Here is a 26878-nt window from a genome sequence, read left to right as displayed (position 1 = left end):
ACCCAAAATCAGCAGTAGGAAGGAAGTAACAAAACTTAAAGCAGAATTAAATTAAATAGAGAACAAAAAGACAATAGAAAAAAATTAATGTAACAAAGAGCTGGTTTAGAAAAGATAAATGAAATTGACAAGCCCCTGGCTAGATTAAGGAAAAAAGAGAAGACACAAATAAGCAAAATCAGAAATGAAAGAAGTTACAATGGATGCCACAGAAATACAAAGGATCATTCAATTCTAAGTACCATGAAAGACTATATGCCACCAAATTCAATAACCTAGAAGAAATGGACAAGTTCTTAGAAATATGTAACTTTACTAGATCAAATCACGAAGAACTGGAAAATCTAAATAGACCAATCAACAGTAAGAAAATTGAAACAATCATCCAAAACTTCCCCAAAAGCAAAAGTCCAAGACCAGATCGCTTCACTAGTGAATTCAACCAAACATTCAAAGAGGATCTAACACATGTCGTCTTCAAACTCTCCCAAATCACTGAAGAAGAAACAATGCTTCCTAACTCATTTTATGAGACCGACATACCCTGATACCAAAACCTGGTAAGGATAACACAAAAATAGAAAACTACAGACCAATACCTCTGATGAATACAGATGCAAAAATTTTAAACAAAATATAATTTTTAAACAACATCCACTCTTTCCAAACACTCTTCTAATGTCTTATGTACCTGAAACAGGGATGTAAGCACAAGAGGTATTCTCAAGATCATTTAATCCAAATTAAAAACAAAAATTAATGATCAGCAAGTTGACACACAGATAAAGTCAGTAACTTATCTATGGTCTTATAGCTACAATATTTATTTCTGCATAAGGCATCTCTCCCAGATCTTTTCATGTTTCAGCAATAAGTGCTTCTGCTGGATTAAAGCAGTTTTAGGCAGATCTTCTTTCCCCAACAAGCAGGACAGTAGGGTTATAGGGGAGCATGAAGAGACATCATAAAGGCCACCCAAAACAGCCGTTTGTGCAATGTTAGAAATTAAATTGGAGTCTCCTGCCAGTGTTTCCAAAACATCCTTTCTCACCTCCCTGCTCTCCCACCGCAACAGTTGAGGAAATAAACATGCATAACTAAAATAGCTGAATATTAATAATATTAATATTGACATTAATATTAATGATAATAATAATCCCAGAAAAACACATAAACAAGCAAGCATGAGACCATGGGGTTAAAAATCACATATCTAAGGTCCCAGAGAACAGAGAGTAAAATTGTGGGCAGAACTGCTTAGTAAAGTTAAGTTTTATATTCAGATAGTAACTGTATCACCGGTTCACACAAAGGAGTAACACTTACTGAACTTTACTATTACATTTAAATCATTGGAAGCATGTAGTTCCATGCAAAATTCACTCAACAATTAACTTTTATAAAGCATATTTTTGAATATACAATGAAATATATAAAAAGGAAAAAATTATTTTCTCTTAAGAACCATATAATCTGGTTAAGAAGATATGTAATATGCATAAGAGAGGTTAACCACTGATAAAAACCTACAATCAGGGCAATCCATGAATTATTCCAAATGAAAACACATAAGACATAGAAATTCAGAGCCCAGAAGCATCAAATGATATTGATCATGGAGAACCTATAATAATTAACTTTGGAGGTCTACCTTCATAGTGAAGGCAGTGAGAAGCATTTGAGTTCTTTTAGTGGAGGACTGAGATGATCATGTGGCACAAATATGGTAATCAACGTGTACTTATTGAGTTTCTGTGAACACGTGTTGTCAGACTTCTGGTCTTTGAGGGTTTTTTGTTTGTTTCTGGGGTGTGTGTGTGTGTGTATAGTTCATAATAATTTTTTATTAAATTTAGTGGGGTGACACTGGTTAGTAAGTTTCAAGTGTACATAATATATCACCATATATTCGATCCCCTTTTCCCTTTTCTACTACCCTTCCTCCCCCCTGACCCTCTGGTAACCATTAAACTGTTATGAGTTTTCCTTTACTTATTCCATAACAACACTCTGACTCATGTCTCATACATTCTTGCCCCAAATTTTTGTGAGACTATAGTTAAACCTACTTAAATATTTTGTTAGTCCAATTACATATTTGGAAGAAAAAATAATGGCAAATATAATGAGAAATAAGTATATTTGGAAGAATATATTCAGAGTAATCACAATAATAATAAAAATTGGGAGTTAAAATATTTCAGTTGAATCTATAAATGTTCACCCTTATTGAACAGAGGTGATATAAACCATTCTTTATTAACCGATTAAAATACTACTCTTTTATTCCTAGGCACTGTGTTAAGCACTTAGAATACAAAACAAAGATGGTTCCTTTTCTCATATAACTCATAGACTAGGACAGAGACAAATCAATAGATTGCAACCTCATGTGATGAATGCTTTGATGGGAGCAACCCATGATGTGACAGAAGCACATAGGCATGACACCTAAACCAGACGTGGTGCAGTGGAAGCTTTCTGGAAGAAGGAAACAATAATATATCTGAAATTTTAGAGGCATGATCTTAGATGAAACTAAAATCTATAGGTTTAACGTCTTGAAGCCCCATGATTGAAAAGCATTTTTCAGATTAAAAGTGAGAGCCATCTCCCCAAAGAATCCCATATGAAAAACATTATAGTAATTAAGTTATTGTACAGGAAAAATGGCAGCTTGAAGGTGGTGAAACTAAAGACATTTCACTGATGTAAGAGTAGGATCCAGATGAAGTTTTAAGATGTCATAGAGAAACAGTTTGAGAAATACTGCTACTATATGATGGTTAACTGAATGAAGTCTTTTCCTTCATTCAGTATAGGCCAAATTTACCCATGATTTTTCTCATCCAGTATCTACCAGGAAAAGAACATGGTAGGATGACTACAAATCTCAGCAGACCTATTATGAACAAAGAAATTTGGTAAATCGCTCAAAATGAAAATATTATAATTCAGCTTATTAAGGGCTTGATTGAACTAGTAACTTGATATAATAAAATACTTTCATTAAATGTCACTTAACTGCCAAATCAGAACGGTAGAGCTTAGATTTCAACTTGCGCCAACATCTAGAGCAGTACTCAATATTGATAATCCTGATTCATGGAATGATTTGTTCTAATTTGTCTCATTATGCAGCACATATAATTAGAATTACTGAAAATAAATATTGCATAGTATTTAGTTTAAAAAGCACTGTAAAATAGTTGACTGTACACAACAGCTCAACAGGAATTACATTTTGCAAATATTTTAAGCTCTTTATGAAACGTGGTAAATGTACAATATACATCACTTTAATAAAAATAAATTCTGAGAAAGAAGGATAGTTTAGAGTCCCTGCCTCATTATTTAATTGTGTTTTTTTAAAGAAAGAATACAAAGAAAGGGAAAGCTGACCAAAAACATAAGAATGTAAAATGAAATGATACACTTGAGTATAGAAAACAGAATGGGTCATTAATTAAATTTATACTCATCTCAATATCTGTTATGTACCAAGTACTGAAATCATAAAGATGAATAAGGCAGAGATGTCATGAAACTCAGGTTTGGTATTAGACCTAAACATGGCTACCATTTCTTGATCACAACTCAGCACTAGCTAAATGCTTTAAGAACATCATTTCAACAGACGGCCATGCATTCGCATCCTTATGTTTCAGCAGAGTAAACCAAGAGGCAGATACGTGAGAAGATGCCCAAGCATATGGTTAGTAAGTGGCAGAACCAAGAATTGATCCCAAGTCAGTCTGACTCCAAAGATCACACTCCAAGCCCATGAGGATATTACAGTCAAAGTCAACTGGATTTCAAACAACAAAGACAGCAGATGCCATTGGAGAGCTGCTTTCCCTCTACATGTATAAGCCTTGTTTCGTCGTTAAGCTTATATATTAAATTGTAATGGTTTAACCTTTATAAGATGACTTTTTTTCTAAGATGTACTATTTTATTTGGAACTTAGTAAAATCAACTACGCACAGATGCTCAATCAACAACCATTGCTCACTGACCAGTCAGGAAATTAGATTTTGGTTTCATTCTTTTTAACATAACCTACTGCGATATCACTACAATTCACTAATTAAATGCTTTCGGTACACTATTTCTATTTAACAACTAAAATGCCACATTTTTCAAATTTTAGAGCCTTCATCTTCTAAGTTTATCTCAGGACACTAGCTCTTATTTTTATGGTAATGTTTTTACCTAATTCATTCTTAATCTTTTCTACTAAAGAAAAATGAAATGATTAAAAAACAACTTAATCAAATATGAAATCTCTGGATTACATTTAAGAAACACTATTTTTTCCTCACAACAGAGACTTACTTCTTTCCTATCGATATATTTATTCTCAAGGAAAATTTACAAAAAGAACTTTATGTTGATATTAATCCAATTCTAGCTTCTTAATTTGAATGACAATGACTATGCTGACAATCTTTTTTTAAAATTTCTATCCATTTTTTATTTTTGTGTTTGAAATCAGCATTCTAGAGCAGCTTATAAAAAATGGCATCAATAGTTAATATCCAAGATAATAACTAGTTTGTTAAGATATTGCTTCAAAACCTCTGTTTGTAGGAAGAGGAAAGGAAGAGAGAAAAGGACATTAGAATTACAGAAAGAGCTAGGAATGCATTTGACATCCATTTATTTACTTGCTAAATTCTATATTCACATACTTTTAAATAGAAACTTCAGTGTATTTTTAGCGATGCACAAACACATTTAATGAGATAATCACTAAATATATCCAGAAACCAATTCATAAAATGATGAAATGGAATAAATGTCAAGTGGTAACAAAATCTATAATATTTCTAAAATTACGGCTATGAAGTAAATGGTTTTCCATTGTAAGATTCAACTCTTTTATTACTCTTTTTAAAAATACCACGCATATTTTATGGGCCCTTTTTAATCTAGTTTTTCTTAGTCTAGTTTTCAAAATCAATGAGAGCCTTATAGAAGGAAACTGAAGGTGTTATTGAGTAATATAATACATAGCACAAATGACTGGGGGAAATGTACTAGAATATAGTCTTTGAAATGCATGAAACAGAATCTTTAAATTTCACATGCGGTATTGTTGGCAAGATGGTAAAAGCAGGGGCTCTATTTGCCAGGCAAAAAATAATTTCAAAAACGCAAACAAACATCTTTTCACCAAAGTTAGACATGCCTGTAGAAATTAAAGATTTGCCACATTCTGAGACAGTCATTTTTTTAGCACCAAATAGCCGCAGTGTTTGAAAGCAGTCATGCAAGCAAACAGCCTTTCTCAACCCTGCTCTTTTAATCCATGTAGTTTCTATCAATATTAACCTCTTATAGAAATTCTTGTACAATATAACTATTGAACTTTCTTGACTAGGAGTGTTACCGTAGCTGTTCGTCATCCCTGTAATGTATTTCACAATCAGCTAAATCATCAAAGTATTTTTTAACAATGAACAGTTCAGAAGTGACAGATCTACTTTCTTGTTCACAACTGCTTATCAGAGAAAAGATATCACATATGTTTTCCAGGTGCTTCCTATAGTTAGGATACCTTCACAGACACCGCTCATGAAAGATAAGGTCATAAAAGAGATGAAAAATGTGTGAGCTTCATACACTTATGGTTTTATCATCAGACAAGATAGCTTTGGTTAAAGGACTTTAACAGTCAAAAACAGAAAACTTGCAGCTTGTATTGAAGGGCGAGGACATTTAAGTTTAAGATTCAGTTTGTGTTTGCTTTGCCTAATAGTCTCACAGTATGTTTTAGCTTAAAACAATTATTTGGTTATAGATTATCCAAACAAAAGTGTCACATTATATTAACTCTGCATTGCCAAAATATAGACACAGTTGTATCTCCAGATACAAAAATAAAAACATGCAATGATTATCCCTCTTTGCTAATACCTAAAAGAAAGTCTAAACATTTCAACTGTTTGAAAAGAATATGTCCATTACTCTGTGGATCCCTATAATGGTGTGTGACTCAAGTCTCCTTTTGACTTATGACAAATCTATAAGAAAATGTAGAATTCTGCCAAGTTCACTGAAGATTTGGAGCAGCATAAGGGAAATTTCCACGGAGTTAAAATAAGGCAAATTCTCAGCAGTATATCATTTAAGGATTTTTATTCATTATTTCTTTCAATGAACACTGAAGAGTCCAATATATAAGCAAGTATATGAGGGGGGGGAAGGCATCCTACTTTACAGATGTTTCTATGATGTGTATTTGAACATTTATATTTAAGTATTTTTTCTTATTTTCTCTTCTGCTCTGCCACTCCAAAAATGAAAACAAACAAAAAACACCTCACTGCAACTACCCCGTTTCCCCGAAAATAAGACCTAGGCGGACAATCAGCTCTAATGCATCTTCTGGAGCAAAAATTAATATAAGACTCAGTATTATATTATATTATATTATATTTATTATATTATACCCAGTTTTATATTATAGTAAAATAAGATATAGTATTATATTATATCATATTATATTATCATTATTATTATTATAAAGACCCGGTCTTATACTAAAATAAGACCGGGTCTTATATTAATTTTTGCTCCAAAAGATGCATTACACCTAATTGTCCGGTGAGGTCTTTTTTTCAGGGAAGCACAGTACTATATTCCATTCAGGGGAGGATTCTACACAATTAAGGCACTTCTTGTTCCAAAGAAAAGACAAAGTATGCCTGGTAGTCTGTAAATGAAGATACTCTGAACTGTACTTTCCCTAGTCATCGATCTGTTGTTCTGTCATTCAGAAACCACTGTCTTTAGTTTTCTGGTCGTGGTCTCCTAGCTTCACAGCCAGCGTTCACTGTAGGAAATGATTACCATCATCAACAACAACAACAGCAACAAAAGGGAAAGCCAAGTCTCACAATCTCTGAAATTTGCTCTCCAACAAGCCAGCCTAATCTGCACAGAAAGATCAAACCACTTTGAGAAGGTAATGAACATGGATTTCCATATAATCGTATTGTTTACTCTTTCCTTTTTAACAAAATGATTCATTCCAGAGAGGCTATTCCTCTCATAATCCATAGAAGAATATGTTTCATAAGCAATCACTCATTACCATAGAGTTTCCTAATACAATATAATTTACTTATTATATTAAAGTCTATAAATAGACTTTATTCAAGCCATATATCCAAAACGTAAAGGACAACGGAGAACGCATGTTCTGGGACAGCAGCTAACACAGACGTCGGTCCATCTATGAATGCATGCCCTTTATCCTAGTTTGAATGACTCTCGGAGCTCACAAATACTCAGTAACATTTATTTCTCCTGATAAACCCTGTTTTTCTACTGCTTGACCATTGAGATTATATCTTCCTCATCTGTTTTCTCGCTCTACTATAGCTTATGGGAAGCTCAAATTTGCATTTAATGCTTCAGCTTGCAAGATGTTCATCTTCCTCTTTTAGGCCTCCTCTCATTATCGCCTGTCCTCCACACTATGACCATCGTCTTTCCTGATCTCTCTGGCCCATGCCTCTCTCTCCTGGGTCAACTCACACTACAGCCCTTATTGCTGTCTTGGCGTGCTCACCAAGCTCTTGCCAACCACATGCTGTTCTCTCTACCTGGAACCCTATTACTTCTTTTTACCTAATTAATGCCTATTCAGCATCAGACAGGAGCTCAAGTGTTGCATTCGTAAGCACACTTTCTCTGAACTTCCTCACTGCAGGTTAAACCATATTGTGTGATTACTTTATTAATGTCTGCCTTCCCATTATAATGTAAATTCCAGGACAGCCAAAACCTTCCCTGCGTTTATTCACATGGTATTCAACAGCGTGTCTCACAATGCCTGGTGTTCAATAAATATTTATTGGGTCGGATAAAGTGTGCATGAGGAATGGACTGAGGACCACAAAGCTTTTAGTCATGAACTATCTCAATAATCAAGCAAAGACAAAAACGATGCCCTTTGCATAAGCTGAACAAGTCTCCCTAGTAACAACATTTAGAGCTAGACCTAGGCCACCTGATAAAAAAGACCCCACTTCCCACTGGGCTCCTTTTAATTGACGATGACCACTGCACAAGACTATGTTCTGGACAATGGGGTGTAAGTGGGTAAGTCCTGTGGAAGCTTCCAGGATCCTATTCTTACAGCTGAATCTAATTCCTATCTGTGGGGGTGGGAGGGAAGTAGTCTAGGTCATGTCAGCCTCCTCCCAACTCAGATCCATATCTAGCTCTGCGCACCAGGGATGGTCCAAGTATGCCATCACAAGACCCATCCAGACTCTTTACCACAAGGTCTTCCCACATCACCTCCTCCCTCGGGGAGGGAGGTCCTTGGCTGCTGGTGATAACACAGAAAAAACATAGATAGTATCCACAGCATCATCTAGATTTTCAGGAACGTGGGAGAATTTTTTCCCCTCTCTGATTTAATTTTTAACAGTGCTTTGATGAATATCCGTGGTCTCTTTAGGCTCAGGGCAACTTATACTACAATAATGTTAGGTAGAAGTTAGAAAATGCAGGAGAAGGAGGAGAGGTGAAAGGGGGTCCATACTGCCTAAAGAAAAAGCTCATAAATAGCTTTGATTAACTGCCTCCAGCCATGTATCAGTTTCTACAACAGATGAGGAGAGGTGGTCTGGAGCAAGATAAGGATCTGAGACAACAGACTTCCACCCACCTTAGGAAGTCACGCCCTCCCATGGAGGAGCATGCACCACTTTTCCCACCAAATCAATATGTAACTCCCTCACCCCACCCAACAAACTACTATACGTCCTTGGGGCAAAGGCTCTCTTTCTCTTTGGCCCTCCAGCTTTCTCTGGCACTTTCACTCTCTCACCCTCACACTCTCCCCCTGTCTCTCCCCCTTTCTCTCTCTCTCTCTCTCTCTCTCTCTCTCTCTCTCTCTCTCTCTCTCTCTCTCTCTCTCTCTCTCTCCCCTTCCCCACCTCGGCTAGGCCCCTTCTCTTCCCTGAGAATGTATCACTGATAAACTCTGCTTGCATATTAATCAGCTTATTGACCTTTGATTCTTCACTGAGATGGCAAGAAGAACCAAGACTCCCGTAATAATAGACTTGAAATTAAAATATCTACTATAAATACTGAGACATTTTACAAATCTTATTCAAGGTTTTCCAAAAATTAGGAAGTTGAAAACAAACTTAACATTCCTGATCATCTGTCTCCTACGAGAAATTCCATATTTACTGAAGGTGCAAACGGGTCAATTCAGGCTTTGTGGGGCCTGAAGCTTATACAATCTTGGAGGCTCTCCTTAAAAGAAGAATACAAAGTTACAATTACAAAATTTGGTACAGGGGCTTGGAAGGAGTCTTACAAGTGAGGAGTTCTAAAGCTACACTCCACTACATTGAAAAGCTACACTGTACTTCATCGAACTGTCTTAGGTCTATAGTTCAATATAAAAATATCAGTTTAAACAATTGTTAAGTAAACTAAAAAGGTAAATGACAAGATCTAATATTTATTTGGCAATGTTAAGTGTGAGGATAAGATATGCACTTTACATAAATTTTGAAAACGCTTTCCTTTTATTAGTGATCTGATTTTTTTAAGGGCCACCTTAAAAGTTCCCCAACACAACTGCCAGAAAACAGCAGCATTCTTTTTTTTTAACCAAGTTTTTTTAAATTAGTTTCAGATTTACAAAACAATGTAATAGACATTTAGACCCCTCACAAATAATCCTCCTCCCCCATTTACTACCCCTCTGAGCATTCTGTTTTAAATTGTGTTTTCCTTAGGATATAAGCAATTTTGCCTGTACTCCCCCCCCCCAGTATCAGTCTGTATATTTGTAGAATTATTTCTTGTTACGAGTTACTGTATTTTGGTATTCCCTTTAGTAGTCAGCCACTAGGATAGGATATAAGAGCACAGGACACAAAGATTAAATGAGGCAGATACATGGTGGAGAATAGTTTCTGTACAATGATGCATATTACCATAAGGAAGCTTAAGAATGAATACACTGCTTCCTCAATCAGCCCCAAATCAGTATTTTCTCCACTTCTTATATATTATATATTCCCTTGGCTCATTTGTGCATATGATTTTCTTCTCTTACTAGGTGACTGTATCTTTAAGAAATGAGAACATTCTTTATGTATTCCCCTTTCCGCCTCTGTACATGCGTGGTCACATGTGGGCATTCAAACATCTATGCTAATGTAATACAGCAAGAAACAACAAGAGAGGTTTTCAGTGTTGGTTAACTAGCCTGGACCATAATTTGCAATGAAAAAAAAAAAGCTTATCTAGGACCCAAAATATAGTGTCTTGTGCTAATTCTATGGCAACAACAGAAATTACATTAAATCCCATTGTTAAACAGGTAGGGGAGCAAAGTGTTTTATACATCGTACTGTAGACTTCTACCTTGATAAATCTTTATCTATAAAAATAATGCTTAAAGAGACCTTCTCTTTTCACTGTCAGAAAAATATAATCACAGCCTACTGTCTGTGCAATTCCACTTTCCATCTCCGCTATGTGCATAAGACTTGGTAAGATACAGCCACTGTCAAGTTTCAGAACAGTTCCTTGTCTAATCTTTCTACTTCTCCAGATCTTTGATACAGAACCTGTTAGAATGCATTGCTTACTTTTCCAGTTCCTATGTTTATCTCACTTCCACTCTTACCATCTGCTCTACTGCATTTCCTTCAGAAAAGTGAAAAGTTTTCACAGTGCCCAGAGCTTTCCCTGCAAACAATGCCCTATTCCCCTCTTCCTTCCTTCCTTTCTCTGCTTTTTATTTGGTCTTATTTTGTGTTAAGGTCAAGCTGTTTTAAAGAGTTCACTTTGCAAACATTTCTACAGGGCTGAAATTCCTATTCAGAGTTTTGATGGATATGTAAACATTCTTGCCATTTATCACTGGCTTCTGCCCAAATACACACATTTTGGTTTGTCCCCACTCTTGAATTACCTGAAAACAACTTCACAGGAAACAAACAGTGAGAAATTGTGGCATATTTCATGCCACCAAACCAGGGTAACATAATCATCCAGTTAGTAAAATGGGTCTAAAGAGCTTTCAATATTGCCCTCTCATTATATCAAAATGCCAGTTCTACTTATTGCAAGCTTGTAACTACTGACAGTCTTTAACAACATACTAATATGATAGAAATATTTTAGGCACACCCCTAATTCACTTACTTTAACCTTTTTTTTTAATTTCTTGTTTTTAGATATGCCCTTATTTTTGACTGACACATCATGTTTAATAAGTATTTAATTAGAGAATGCCCAGATAAAAATGCTTTGAAAAATGAGTTTTCTACTTCATATGTCCAGGGTTCCTCAGAAGTGTTCATTTCCTTCTACAAGGATTATATAATGGTGGACACCAGAAAACAAAAGTAGTTCTCTATTTTCACAAATACAATAACTTAAGCTTTAATTCAGTATTAACCTTTAGTCGTTTTGTGACTTTGGCCAAGTTACTAAACCTCTGAAATTCACAGGTGAAAATAACATCTACCCTGCAGGACAGAAGGTGATTAGAGATGATACATGTACAGCAAAATGTCTGACTGAGGAGCAGTCACCAAATGAAAGTTGTTATTACCATTATTGGAATTATTATAATTGGTACATCGTTTCAATGTCAATCTCTGGGATCTTGTTGAACTACAAAAAAAGAAGCTGAAACAGCAATCTGCATTCGCTATCAGTATTTGCTTCATTGGTATCACAAATTCAGTTATTTTACTTGACTTTTTAAGAACAACCAAAAAGTGACCGGCTATATTAATACAATTAAATTCATCAAACCACAGATTTCCACCTTCCCCTTTACACATTCTAGGCCTACTGCAGATAAAGATTATTTCATCAGGTAAGAGAGGGGCAAATTCCTTAATACTTCCTGTTGCTTCTTGAATGATAATGAAAACATTGCAAAAAATTTTACATACTAACAAGAAAATATGATTTTTTTATTAGAAGATTAAGAGCTATGAAAATCTTACTTGATTTAAGTCTAAAAAATGCTAGTGCAGAACCAATAAAATATTTTTAAATTGTTTATGATGTTTAAAGATAAAAAGTAGAGGAGACAGGGCTACTTCCAAGAAATTAGTTTCTCTAAAATGATAACATTTTATCTCAAATAAGAATGTGAGCAACAGTCAGATTTAAGGTTGTTAACTACATTAATTCTATATGATTTAAAATAAATTAGCTTCCCAGGCTGCCTAATGCTAGTCATACTTTTAATTTTCTTTTAAATAGAAATATAAATTAAGAGTTAGTAGTTGTAAATGATTGGCAAACATTAATGTAGATCTGCATGATTGTTATGCAGATATATTTCTAATTTGAGCAAATAAAATTGAAATAACCATATTTTTAATTTAAAATCTCTATTTATATCATTACAGCTTGATCACAACTACTTTCTTCATTCAATCTCAAACATCACTGAGAAAATGAAATAACTAAAATTTAGGCAAGTATGTCTCAACATCTCTATATGCCAGCTAGAAAGAGAATAAAAACACTTGATTACAATATAAAATCATTTCATAAATTATAAAATTTTATATTGTATCAAGCTTTAATATGTTTCAAAAATGTTAGCAGATTGCACAGTGGAGCTCTATTAATGGTCAGCTCTCAGAAAAACCAATTCAGTTTATCATATACAAAAAAGTGGTATATACTGTCATATGATTCATATAAATAATATCATGAGCCATTTCAACACTGCATAAAATCAATCATTTCAATTTTGTTGAAATTGTTACCATGATAGACCTGGGATCAGAGATGAGGTAGACAGACCAAGCTTGACCTGACCTTTGCATGTAAAAAACTAAGTCATGGACAAAATTTGTACTTTCTGGTTCCATCAAAACCAAGAAAATGCTGACTCCCCTGTAAGAATAAATTGCCTTCAAATGTCCCCTCATTTTTCCAACAGTTGTGGTTTCAGAAAAAAACCAATCTGATTCTCCCAAAAAACTATGTTTGGAGGACATTAAGATGCCCAGAAAGAGTGATACTATAACGTCACAAGGTTTTCTTTTTTTTTTTCAATTTCATGAGATAAAAATATAACTAAGACACTATTTTAGCCTCTATTTCTATTTGCTAAAATGAATTACTTTTCATTTTGCTGGATAAATTATGTAAGAAAAATTTAAATAAATTAAAAAAAAAAAAAGAAATACTGGATCCAGGAAAACAGAGGGCTTGCCAAGGAACAATAATGTCACATGGAGGGAGGGGAAGGTGGCGGAGAAGGGAAGGGAGGTTCCTGCCAAGCAAAGCTGGGGGCTGTTCAATCAGCTCTATCAAGGCTCCATCAGCGTCTCCACTCCAGCCAAATCCAGAGAAAACAAGGAGTCAAAGATTCAGGTCAATAAGCTTATAGGCGATTTGCACAAACAGCTCCTCCAGCAAGGTAAAAAACAAAGTCATATTGGCTTTTCTTTTTTATTCCTTCTCTTTGAACTCCCTGGTCCAAACACACTCTGGAAATGTCAATGTTATATGCAAGAATTTTAAAAGCTCAGCTTCTTAATCCCGTTAAGAAAAAAGAACAAGGTTGCCTGTAAAGATCTCCTTCCCTATTGAACTCAAACTGATTGTGGTAGAGCCGCCTTTTGTGGATTCTGATTCCAGTGGCCCAAGCAGCAGAGGAGGCAAAAAACATGTCATTAAAGACATAAAAGAGGAGGAAATAAACCATACTGATTGAAAAGTGTTTATGAAATATAGGTAAACAGACCTTCTGAACTAAAAAAATAACGAAATGAAAAGAAGAAAATAGGAAATAGCATGAATGTTTGGCACTGGATGAAATGAAAAACAAGCAGTTACTATTCCCCACAACCAAATCTGCAAGAAGGGGTGTTTTTCTTCTTCTTTCAGTATTAAGAATCTGGATATTTTTGTTGCTTTACCTTAACATGGGGAAGAAGGGAGGATAAATATCAATAATCTAAACTGAGTTTCTTACAGTCCAATGGGAAATAGTTTGTCCTCACATATTTTTTAATTTTTAAACAAAGCTGCAAAACTGATAAAAAAAAAAAAGGAAATGGGTTGGGGGAAAGGGACACACATTTTATTAAGTCCTGTCAAACTGGCAGAAATAGCTGAACACAAAGATGAAACTGATTCTGGTCCTCATGCCCCCTACTCTTTATCTTTCAGATTTAAGGATGGGAAAAGATACAGAAAACACATACCCAACTCTGGTATTGTGGGAGGGAGCAAAGCGACTCATATCGTCTTCAAACACCCCCAAACTGCTCTTCCGGAAACCACATTAATGAGCTACAGATGGAGTCTCATCATGCCCTTGGCTAAAGGGATCATTCTGATTGGGGTTATCTGTATCTCCTGACAGCTTCCCCAGTTTGCTGGCTTCCATTTCCTGCTTTAACCTTTAGTTTCTGCAGCCCCTTCTTTTCTAGGAATATACAAACTGTGTCATGACTGTGCCTCTTCTCACAGTTCACCTCAACTCCCCTCTGTGACTCTCCCAACCTTCCACTGTGGTGGGAATCCAACAGATTCCTAGAGGAACAAGTTCTACAGGTATGAAGACACCTCTCCTGCTCCCGGCTCTCTGCTGTCCTCTTCTGGCTTCCTTTAACACTGGCCTCATAGGTACAGCTGTCTTGACTCAGTACTGGAAGCTCATTCCCTTTCCTCAGATCTCTGCTCCAAGTTCACCTACCCCATCCGTATTTATAAAATAGCCTGCTCACACCATGCGCGCGCGCGTGCGCGCGCGCGCGCACACACACACACACACACACACACACACACACACACTGTCACTCTGTCTCACTTACTGTTTCGTTTTCCTTCATTGGGCTCAACATCACCCATCATATTACACAGTGTGAGTTTGAGTGCTGGCTCTCTCTCCTCCTGAGAGTGGAGATTGACTTTTGTCTAATGCTGGATCCCCAGCACCAACAAGAAGGTCTAACACATAGCAGGCACTTAATATATGGGTTGAGTTGTATTCAATTTTATTGAATAGAATTGGAAGCTTCTGCCAAACTGATTAAATACCTGTTTATGTTTGCTTTGGGTTTGGTATTAATTACATATGGGAATTGAGCTAAACCCAAATCTGAGAAACTCAGGTTTTTATTCTATTTTCTTTAATATGCTTTGTACTTTTCTGTTTTAAAGCTTATCTAAAATAGAAATATAACCTTTACTTTCTGTACACTACCTATTTGAAATATTTTTTAATGTGGTGAGACAAATCCATTGTTACACTGTTTATTCATTTTATGAATTTCCATTATGTCTCATTTTTTCAACCTAGGCTCCCTAGGTTGAAGCGCTGTAATATTATTAGTTCATCTGTCTAGGTTAAGTACTGCACCTACTGATTTCTCTGGCCATCCTTCATATCTAGATACGACTAGAAGTAAGATTATTTTTTTTTCTTCCAAAATCAACTCTGATGGTATCATTTTCTCTTTCAGACTTTGTTTAAAGATGTCAACAGAGGACAGTTTGTAAGGATCCTTGGTAACTTTCCTAGATAATCATTATTGATAATTCAAAGTTCACTGACATGCAGTTCTTTAGAGGTTTTTTGTTTTGTTTTGTTTTGTTTTGTTTTTAATAGCATTACATTCTACTAGCCTACAGTGATATTGACCTGACACTTTTCTTCCTGTTCACATATCCTGTGACATTCTTCTGGAATGTATGCCAAGATATGTTTATTCACTTTAGTCATTAATAAACGTGAATGTTTCAGTGAGGAAACCCTCTTCCAATTAATAACAGTAGACCAATTTTAGAACTGCTCTATGTCAACACCACTAGGAAACTTACTGTCTCTGAGTTAATCTCAAAATTGCTGATAAATAAAAGAGTTTCCACCTGCCAGCAGTGACATAACTAAAAGCTCCTCAGGTTGTTTTCCTGACCACCTATATTTCAATTTATATTAGTTTCTTAGTTCTAAACATGCATAGATGCACTTCTATGTTTACTGCATAAACCAGAAGAAAAGCAGGGGGAAAAAAAATCACTGAAGCAAATAATCCAGTACCACAGAACATGTGTAGCACTTATGGACCCAGCCTTGATGTCTTCGTCATCAGTAAATTCAAGGAAATAATTCTTGCTTGTTTCCTTCCTCTCAGAGATACTGTACGGCAAGATGCCAAAAGATTTAAACTTATTAAACAAAAGAAGATGATGCAAATTAAAACTATTACTTTATATTTTGCTAAAATTCTTAAAATCTAAAGGTATCAAAACAATTTTGAAATGGTATTTTTAAATAAACATAGTTCATTCATTTTAAAGATGAAAAGTAGAAACATAAAATGTGCAACTAGCCCAAAGTAAAAAGTTACGTATGTTTGAAACGTCAAAAGAATTGTCAGGTTCAAATTTTAGGCCTGTGAATACAATAACAGATTATTAAAAATGATCTTTTCCACATTTAGTTATGAATATTTATGCTTTTGATTCATATATGATTAAGAATTTTATACATTTTAAATCTGACAAAGTTCTGACCAACATTTTTGGATACTTCTGTGGAATATTACATTATAAGAGTGATGTGGATCATATTTAATTATATATTTTATGATGACTTGCAACTTTACTAATATTAATAAATGCTTTGAGACTTGTAAAAAAGCCGGCCCTTTTAAAACAACAACAAAAAATAGATAATATGCACGTGGAACTGAGGAAAATTCTCCAGTAATAAGTAAAGAGTCATTCTAAACACTGAAAATATCCTGTATAATGTAGAAGCTCAATTTCGAAAGGAAGTAGGAACTTTAACCTATAATAAGCTGTGTCTGAACAAAGAGTAGAGTTTATTTTCTTTTTTAATAGGAAAATTACAATAGCATATGATTGCTTTTACACAAAACAGAGTTGCTAAAATATCAATGAAGATATATTCTAACTATATGTGTATTCTCAGTACTCTTTCTTAACAGTGTGTCAAAGCACTTTATTTGGAAAACTTAAGATATTCTAGCCATGTTTTTGTAATTTGAGTTTTTAAACTAGTAACCTTTGTTTAATCAGAGAAAAAGCATTTAATGTTCAAAAATGTTATCCCTGGAATCCATAAAGCAAATATATCATTGCTAAATTTTGATCATGATTAGATGTTTTTAGACAAAGAAACTTTCTAAATAAGACAATTCATTTCATATATACATACACACACACACACACACACATATATATGTATATATACATATGTGTACATATATATATATATTTATGTTCCAAGTTGTCATCAATGATTTAGAATATGTGCAAAAAGTATGTTTCATCAATGATCCCAAGTTAAAAATATTTTTTCTTAAGAACAGTTCTTACCTGCTTTTTTTTAATCATGAAACTGGCATAATTAACCATTTAACTACCTATACTCTTGTTTTTTAATAGTGGTTTTTTTTGTTTGTTTGTTTGTTTTTTACTTTTTTTATTAGTTTCGAGTGTAAAAATAATGTAATAGCCTGATCACTACCTATACTCTTTTAATGCCTAATCTATCTTCTTCCCTGCAACTGGCAAGAAAACATAATTATGTGTCACTGAGACTAATATGTGAATTTCTACAGAAAGATTAGTTTCTAATTTCTACAGAGAGAAAATGTTCTCTTTCTATTGTAGCTAATCAACTTAAGTGAAAAATGGACGGAATCCCTTGTATGACCTCAAGGGGATACAATATATGTCACAGAATTGTACCTCTTTCACAGAAGTTCCTACTGAATTAGGTGGGAATTCCCTAATTTACTCACATTCTGTGAGAGTAAAATCATGAAATTATTTTCCTATTAAATAAGGCTACAGTAGTCTGAAATAGTAATAGTATTTATCCTGAAAAATACAGTGAAAATAAGAATTCTTATTCCCACCTATCACCACTTTTTAGTTACAAACTAAACATTAAGAAATTATTTTATAATATAAAATTTATTAATAGTATATTACTTTATTAAATATTATTTATATATTTGATATATTTTTTAAATTTCCAACTGTTCATCAGTTAAAAAGATCCACTAATGTTAATCATCGTAATTCAAATTTATTTTAGTTCCTAAAAGCTTATCATTATTTTACATGAATTAGAACTCTGTTTAGTATAGATGGACGTTATTGTCTTGAGACCATAATTATGTAATCATGTAAGCATCTGCCATACGTCTATTTTCTTCTAAGAAACTACTAACTTAAAACTTAGCGTTCTATATTCCTTCATTAAACATAGGCCTTAACCAATGGTCATTCCAGTATGCAAAATATATCTAATAATACCTATCATTAATGCCTCCCTGGGTTAACTAAATTGATAAAAATGTCTAAATCCATACACTAACTCTTTTAATGACAAGATCAAGAAGAATAAATGGGACCTTCTAAATTGGTTCCTTTTCTTTATTGCAATCCCACAATATAAGGCAGGTTCTCTTCAAGGCACTGAAGGATATATTTCTTGATAAAGAAGGAAAATGGGATCTTCAAACAGACTTAAAAACTCTACATCTCCAGCCAGTTCTTATATGTATTGATGTGTGGCTACATATCATCAAAAAATGGTTCTAACATCCAGAACAATTAGGAAGATATTTATTTGGCTTGAAATCTGAGTCAACACTAACAAAAAAAGTCTATTCTGTCTGTACCATCCTCAGTTTCAACCCAAGCATCAAATGTGGAAACAAAGACCAGGTTATAAGGCCATCTTGAGGTCTTCAGGAGTTAATGGTCAAAGATGTTTCCCGAACTTCAGTGTATCCAGGTCCTGGAGGTGCCATTCCATTTCCATGGTTTTAGGGCATGGGGTTCTAGGGACTATAGGATTGGAAACTGGCTGCTTCTTTTGTTTCTAATACCAACACCAGAAGAAAGCTGTTCTGGAATTTTAATAATCTGTATCCAATGTATATGTGGCTACTGAGATATGTGTACTATTAGCATATTTTTAGGGAAGCTATATCAGCATCCTTGATTTTAGACTGTCAAGTTGAATGAATGAATTGACACAAACACATTAAAAAAAATCACTTCACCTAATTTCTCTGTCTGCCTGAAAAATATATGTCTGAATAAAAACAGGGCAAACACAAACAGACATACAGAGACAGACATGCACTCGCAGTCATGTTCTTTGGGAAATTGTCATGGTAAAATCAGCAAAAGCAGTTGTTCTAAACCAAGGGACTGATCCAAATCACTTGTGAAACTGTACCTTGGTGCAGGAGGCAATAGAAGACTCCCCTCACTTGCAGAGACAAAACAATAAAAGAAAGAAATAAAATAAAATAAAAAAGGAATCATGAGAACCTTAAACACACTTTTGAAAAAAAGCAAGCGAGTATACATGTTCAGTAGGACACAGTTAGTTACTGGCAGGGGCAACGTGGCTCCAAGTCAAGGTTGGAAATAAGCTGAGATATATAGTCTCAAGTACTTCTTCCATTTTAATGTCAATTTGTCAAAAGAGTATCTATACTAGAATGGAGAGTGTGTATTTTCTCATTTGACAATATCTAAAAAAGCACCACCCTCAATGCTGACCATCAAACACCTAAGGGAGTCAGTCTTCAAAAGGAGTGAATCTTGGGCAGGGATTCTGCCCCATTCACAGCTGACACTCAATGCCACATTCAGTGCCTTGCAAACAATTGACCTTCAACAAATATTAGTTGAAAAAACAAACGAACAACTGACAAACATTAAATGTATTATAGTTAACTGGCCAATCAACATGAAAATGTTCACAGTTAATTGGCCAATCAACATGAAACTGTTTAAATATACAATAGGACTTATTAAAGTGGAATTACTTCTTTTATCCTTCAAAATAATATTTTATGTTTAAAAAATTCTGCACATATTTGCAGGCTGTTGAATTATGTATTAGCAATTTGAGGACTTTTGTTCCACTCTATCAGCGTGTTTTTTAAACTTTATAAAATCATCTGAGTAAATGGACTCACATATCGCAACCAACCATTAATGATTACCTTTGTTACAAAAGTATTCCACTTCTTCACAGCTCAGATTTTCAGGCCCAAATTCTGTAGAAAAGCTTTCCTCCAATGGAAAGTCCCCCTTTGAGATGATGTCTGTTTCTTCTGATGGACACTCTTCTTCTTCCTCTTCAATGGCATCCTCTAGCGGCCCTTGAAAAAGAATCAGGGACACTGTACCAAAAATACCCAAAGAAGATAGTGAAATAAAATCCTTAAATAGGATCTTTTTGATCAAGGTGGTAAGAAAAATGTATTCTACGAAGAGGCCAAATGGTACAACTAAGGGTACGCACACAAGATAATGCCACATTCATATTCACAAGTAGCACTAACCCATGATGAGAAGTGGAAGGAAACCAGTGCCGGAAGTTACTACAGAGAGAGCAGCCTCCATCTCCAATCCTTTTCCACCTCCACCTCCGAGCCCAAAGCTTTCTTTTTTCATTCTCCTCTGAAGAGCAAAAGTGTGCTCTTGACGTTCATTTGTTCAAATTAACTGCCTGGTAAAGAGTACAAGTCTCTTTTGCACCGTTGTACAATTTTACCTGAGATTTTAATAAAGATTTAAAGAAACTGAATGCATTTTAATTGAACTAAGATTTTAATAAAGTCTATACTTTTAAAAATCCATCTTAAGAGTGGATTCTGAGAAAAGATTTCATTATATGTGTTTGAGGCTTGAAGAAAAATTATATATTTCTCTCCCTGATGAAAGCATACCCTTATTCATAATTAATTGAATTTTTTCTGAAATGAAAACTATTTTTCTAATGAAAAAATGTAATTTGTATTTATGTGATACTTTTTCAGTAATAAAAATACAACTTCCTTAGAGTGAATGAGAGTGAGGTACACTACATTAATGGACCGATTTTATTGAAAGGAGAAGGAGGGCTGCAGTTGTACAGATGAATCAGAAGTGGACTATGTGAGAATACCACACTGCTGATAGTCAATTTCTGACTGCCCTAAAGATTCAAAATCTCGGACTCATTTTACTAAGCAGAAGCCTGCATTTGCTTCTAAAGAAACAACGTGGCATTTTATGCAAGGAACACAATTATAATTTGTACTAATTGTCATTCATGTCAGTTCTCATCAGACAGGCTAAATACTTAAAAGGCTTAGGCAGTATCTTTCCGTTACTTTCTAGCAATGTGCTAGAAAATTTTCAGGACCAAAGGACAAATCTTATAAATAATTTAAAATAGTGAATATGTTACAATTTTTATAGATGTGTGGGCAAACAGAAATAGGTACATACAGCACAGTGGTATATCTGGTTTTTCCAAAAGCCAGCTTCCAAAAAGCTGAATTCATATGACACTTTTTCACAGAAAGAATTAGTTAGTTGCATGAATTTAATTAAGGGACATCCAAGCAAAAAATTTCTTATGGAGTTTCTTTGTCCTTTTTAATTTTTTTTTCAAAGTAACAAATATTCACCATCCACAGTCAATTCTCCTTCCATCACCATATATTTGACACTTGAAACCTATGTAATTTTATTAACCATTGTCACCCCAATACATTTAATTAAAAAAAGAAAGAAAGAAAAATAAAAAAATGTTAAGGAAGAAAGGATACCCCAATTCCAAACACTCCAATAATGTGTTTTCTCATGCTCAAGGTGGCAGGTTTGAAAAAAAAAAAAAAAATGGGTTTTTGTACAGACCACATTCAAAATTCATGGATCTCACATTAGGTTTTATTTCTTATGCTTTATTTCAGTTTAAAACTACAGTCGTTCACCATTTAAAACAAATGTCAAGTAACAAGATATGCAAAGAATATATAAAATAGTAATAATGTAAAATATTATAATCATTAAACATGTGATACTTCTAATTATTAATTCTGAGTCTAATCAGTAGTATAATAAAATATATTCCATATTTTTTTCAAAACAATTATAACAATTCTGGTCAAAAGAAGACGTATAAAGCTGTCTCATCTGTGTTTCGTGTAGGACTTTCAAAGCACTTTCTTCAGTTATCTTTAAAATAACACAGCATGGTAGGTATGGGAATCTTTACTATTTTTATTTTGTGTATCTGGAAAGTAAAGCTAACAAGGTTAGTTAACCGGAATAAGGTTATTAACTAATTAGTAAAAAAGTTGTGAAAAACTCAAGATGTGAAAACTCAAGGTTTTTAAAGTACCTTTTATTAATAAACCATATTACTATGCAAGCCATTCTTTGGTAGTTATAAACACATTCCTTCATAAATAAAACTATAAAATATAGATAACTCATAAACATAAGAATCTTCAGAATTTGTTAATTCATATTAATGTAACTATTCATAGAAGCTTAAAGATCTAGTGTTTAAAAGCTGAGAATCCTCTTGTTGCTCTTCTCAGATTACTGAGAATACATATTACAAAATATTAGACACTCCCCCGCAAAATCACAAAGATCATCTTGTAGACTTTATCAAAACTAAAATAATTGATTACTAATATTTAATTATCTGCATACTTTATATTCGTACTAAGTCAATCTGTAAAGAAATGGCCCTGATATCAACAATAACAAAAATGACAATATATGAGTTTTGCTAACAAAAAAATGTCTATTTTGTAAAATAAACATTTTTAATAATTCATATACATTTTAGTGAATTCCTTTTTTAATTTCTGAATGCTCTTCAATTATAAAAGCTTGTATATTATAAAAGAGAAGGAATGTGCAAGTAAAAATCAATAGTAATAAAAATACTTTCTTTTTAAAAAATGAAATTGAGCATATACACTAATTCTTAGAAGAGTTTTTTATTAAAGATAATATGTAATGGAACAGTTACTTAAAATACTCAATGACTTAACAAATTGGCTCCCATACTAAGCTCTCAAATTCAGTTGTTTTATTAAAAATTAAATGGAAAAGCTCATATGAAAATTTAAAAGGAAACAAAACCACAATGCCTTGATCTATGCTTAATAAAGCCCTAACCAAGCCATCCCTGTTACACATATATAAAATTTTTATTTATCAAAGATTAAGATAAAATCTTAATTGATAGTATACTATTCTATATTCCAAGGACGGTTTTATTTTACGTGCTGGCTATCAATTTGCAAGTCCAAGCACATAATTGAAAAGAAGCACTTGTTGTCAAAAACAAACTACAGAAATCAAAATGAAAAATGAAAAATTCTTTTGAGCTTATTGTTGAAAAATACATGAGATCTCAATGTCAGTATTGAGAACAAGCCACAAGATGGTGATTTAATTGCCAACTTGTATTTCTCCCAAAGCAAGTGTCAGATTTATATAATTTACTGTACTTGAAAATGTGAAATTACTAACCATTCCTTTAGCCATGCTATCAAATCAGGCTCTGGGGAAGAAAAAAAAAAAGAGGTTTCTCTTAAGATGCGCAGTATTTATGGTTTAAGATCAGATCTTATTCTACTCTCTATATTGCATTTTCCTTTAACAGGAAAACCTTACAGATAATCGGTGGCCATAAAGTAACATTTTAAAAAGGTAAGAGACACTTGGAGCACAAGCACAATTAATAGCACCAATGAAAGATGGAATGAAGGAACCTCCTGTGTATGGATTAGTGGGCACAGAAGTCCACTTCAGAAAAATCACCACCTATAATTTGACACAAATAATAATATCTACCCAGAAAAGGCTCACGATTGAGTTCCATGTGCCCTCATGGAGAAAATTACTTCTGATTGAGGCCACTTGGCAGACAAGTGTAAGGAAATCTGAATTTCAGCTCTTCAATTGCCTCTGATTTATAGATATCCAAACATAGTCACCAGAATTAATAGTCTCAATGTTTATAAATATAAATATTTACCTCACTTTAAAATGCTCAAAATTAGTCATACATCCTAAAGCTACGAATACAACAGTGCTCTATGCCGGGTCCACAACACTGTTACTCAATTCTCAGACTGAGTAGCCATCCTTTCATATTTTATACAGGACGAATGATAAAGATTACTGGGAGATTCTGGGCGGGAGGCGGGGGGGTGCAAAGGAACGCTCCCATTTTCAGAAAGGGAGACAGCTGGGTACATGGGAACCACTTGAACTGACCGCAGCTGCCCTTGTCCTGTTGAGATAAAGCTGAAGCAAGGCTGTACAGATTCACAACACCGGACAAGACTGATGGCCGCCAAAGTAGGGTGAAGCCTTTCATTTAGCCAGTACCAATAGCTACAGTGTAAAAGCTGGGCCTACACGTAGGAGAATTTTTCATGTGGTGGTTGTTTCAATGATCTGGAATTGGCAAAGGACAAATGCGACGTTCAAGATGAAGTAGTACACCATATACAGTGGTAGCATGAGCGTTGAAAAGAAATGAAAATAAAGAATTGGATTTGTGTGGTTAAGAAGCAGTTCAAGGAGTTCTTACTCCCCAGAACTTGCAAGCATATACAAGTTAATAAATGAATTGATGAGAAAATCTGTGCTAAAATTTCAGGTGGTTAAAGAAATCCCTGACACCCATCCATAGCCACTCACTGGAGCAAAAGCCAGAAGGGAAAAAATATAAAAGATGTATGAGAATTCAGAAGAAAGAGTATTAAAATAAGCAATACAATGAGGACATGGAAGAAATGATAAAGATGAGCATACTAAGTATTCAATCAAATATTCGTGTCTTTCAACCTATGTTGTCTCCATAAATAACTTCCTCCCTTGGTAGCCTACTATAAACTAGTCCCACCCTCACCCTTCATATCAGATTCTCTGTGTTCATATAAATTCAAAGCACTTCAGAATGAGGCACCCAAGAAAGAAATTAAATTCTACAGAAATTAATATACACTGTCAAGTAGGAAGAGGGGGAAAAAAATACCAAATTCTATGGTTCTGATGCAATATCCCCCAAAAGGGGTCCTTTCTCTTAAGCACTCACTGGCATTAATTTATTATAAATCATTTTAGTTAGGTTTTGCATGCCTTTTGACTTAAATAACTCAAACACTTTGTCATAATGGAACTATAGAGAGCATTCAATCTCCTCTCCATGCATTAATATTCTAAACATTCTAGAGGCTGCACAAGACTAGCCACCTAGCAAAATGAGACTGTTTCAGCATACTGGGCAGCCTTGATTGCAACTGACAGGTGGGAAGAAAGTCACACTAAAATATTATCATTCCCAATAATTACAATAATCCATCAAGGCGTGCTCAGAAATTCTGCTAGGTGAATTTCCCCGAAAACACAGAAATATTTCCAAACCTTTTTATTCCCGTGCTTCTTAATCTGTGCCATTTCAGATCATTTTTATATCGAAGAGCATTATTAATATTAATACTTCCATCACAAACTTGGTATCATTTTACTCATGCACAGAACAAAGAATACATACCAATGGAATAAATTTCTCAAAATCTTAATAAAGTAATGAAAATAAAAATGGTGATGTTGTCCCCAGTATCCAGCTCATGTTCCAGGCTCCTTCAAAGTCATTTGCAAAAGATCTACTCAGACAAAGGAATGAGAAGGTATGTAAAACCTTCTAATGAAGATAAAACAATAGGGATCCTCAAGTCTGACAATTTAAGCAAATATCATGCTTTAATTATTACATAATAATGGCTCCATATTTATCATGCGTTGCTACCTTTGCAAAGGTAAATATGATAATATAAACTAGGGACAAATTCTGGTTCACATTTCTTATGTAATACACAAATATGTCAAAACTCTATACAAGTGTGCTGTATTTTAATAGACAGGTAAAAGGAGTTAAAACAGAACTTTCCATTCTAAACTCATGTAACATTTTTCTAGATGTGATGGAAATGAGGCACTGAACTGTTATTTAAATTGGATACCCTGTTACCTAATACTCTGAATTCTAGCCTCATATTTCTTTGTTAACTTCAGATGGTATTAATAAAATATACAATATATAAAGCCCTCCAATAGTTAAGATTTTTAGTTTCATATTCTATTTATTCATTTAGAAATAGAAAACAAAAATTCCTCTAAAATAAAAAGCAGAAATACTCAAAATGGTGCCCCTCCCATCTCATTATGGAGTAGGAACATTTGTATCTTTAGAATATTAATGTAGTTTTACTAATTTCATCCGGGGCATAATCTGTGGCTCTTAGTAGTGCCTCTCAGAGTTTTCAGCTGCAACACTCAGACTTCCTTACGAATCATTACCCTGTAGGCACACCACAAAATGCTTCTCACTTGGTTCCTATTACATTTGTCTCATGCATATCCCACAGAGCCGTTTAATGAGAAGGGGCGAAGAAGAAGGATGCTCTTTGGACAGTGCAAATCCATACTAACTCATGTAATTGAGCTTAACAGCAAGAATAAAACCTTATTTCTCTAGTCTGAAAAAGTAGTATTTTAAACGAGCAAGTTCTTCCTGCAGTCACTCACTTTTAACAATAGTTGCATCAGGGGATCTGGTAGGAAGGAAACATTTTTATTAATTTTTCTCTTATCTGCCAGAAGAATGTTGATTTTTTTCATTTGCGTTTGTTGCCTGCAGGTAGCAGACCAGAGAATCATATAGTAGAAATTCTTCTTTTTGATTAATTTCTTTCCATGTGTTATGTTATTTCTTATATATAATTGATTTTGGGCTTTGCTCATAGCTGCACATCTTTTTTATATCTGTACCAACTGCTGTCCTTCAATCTAGAAAGTTGAAGGAAATTACCTGAATTTTGTTAAGTTTATTAAAAATGAGATCTGTGCATACTTAAATTGAGTTTTGAAATGTTAATGCAAAAAAAAAGATATTAGAGAATTTTTAATGGAGGTTTGAATTTGACCATATTCCATTGTAAAAAGGGAAGGGAAGGGGGTCGGGTTTTAT

At 34.1% G+C, this 26878-nt stretch overlaps 1 protein-coding gene across 2 annotated transcripts in view; it reads right to left on the bottom strand.

Annotated features, from left to right (window-relative positions):
• Positions 1–26878, bottom strand: part of ZFPM2 (zinc finger protein, FOG family member 2) — a 445713-nt gene that overhangs the window by 327828 nt on the left and 91007 nt on the right. The window contains exon 2 of one of the 2 annotated variants that reach the window (XM_033126666.1): positions 20046–20204. The exons of the other annotated variant lie outside the window; for it this stretch is intronic. Coding sequence (XP_032982557.1) covers positions 20046–20204 — 159 coding nt within the window. The remainder of the gene's footprint in view (positions 1–20045; positions 20205–26878) is intronic. 2 annotated transcript variants of the gene reach the window in all.

The sequence above is a fragment of the Rhinolophus ferrumequinum genome, chromosome 14 (genome assembly GCF_004115265.2).
Source record: "Rhinolophus ferrumequinum isolate MPI-CBG mRhiFer1 chromosome 14, mRhiFer1_v1.p, whole genome shotgun sequence".
NCBI lineage: Eukaryota > Metazoa > Chordata > Mammalia > Chiroptera > Rhinolophidae > Rhinolophus > Rhinolophus ferrumequinum.
The sequence above is the reverse complement of the archived record's forward strand: the minus strand, read 5'-3'. Positions and strand labels throughout refer to the sequence as shown.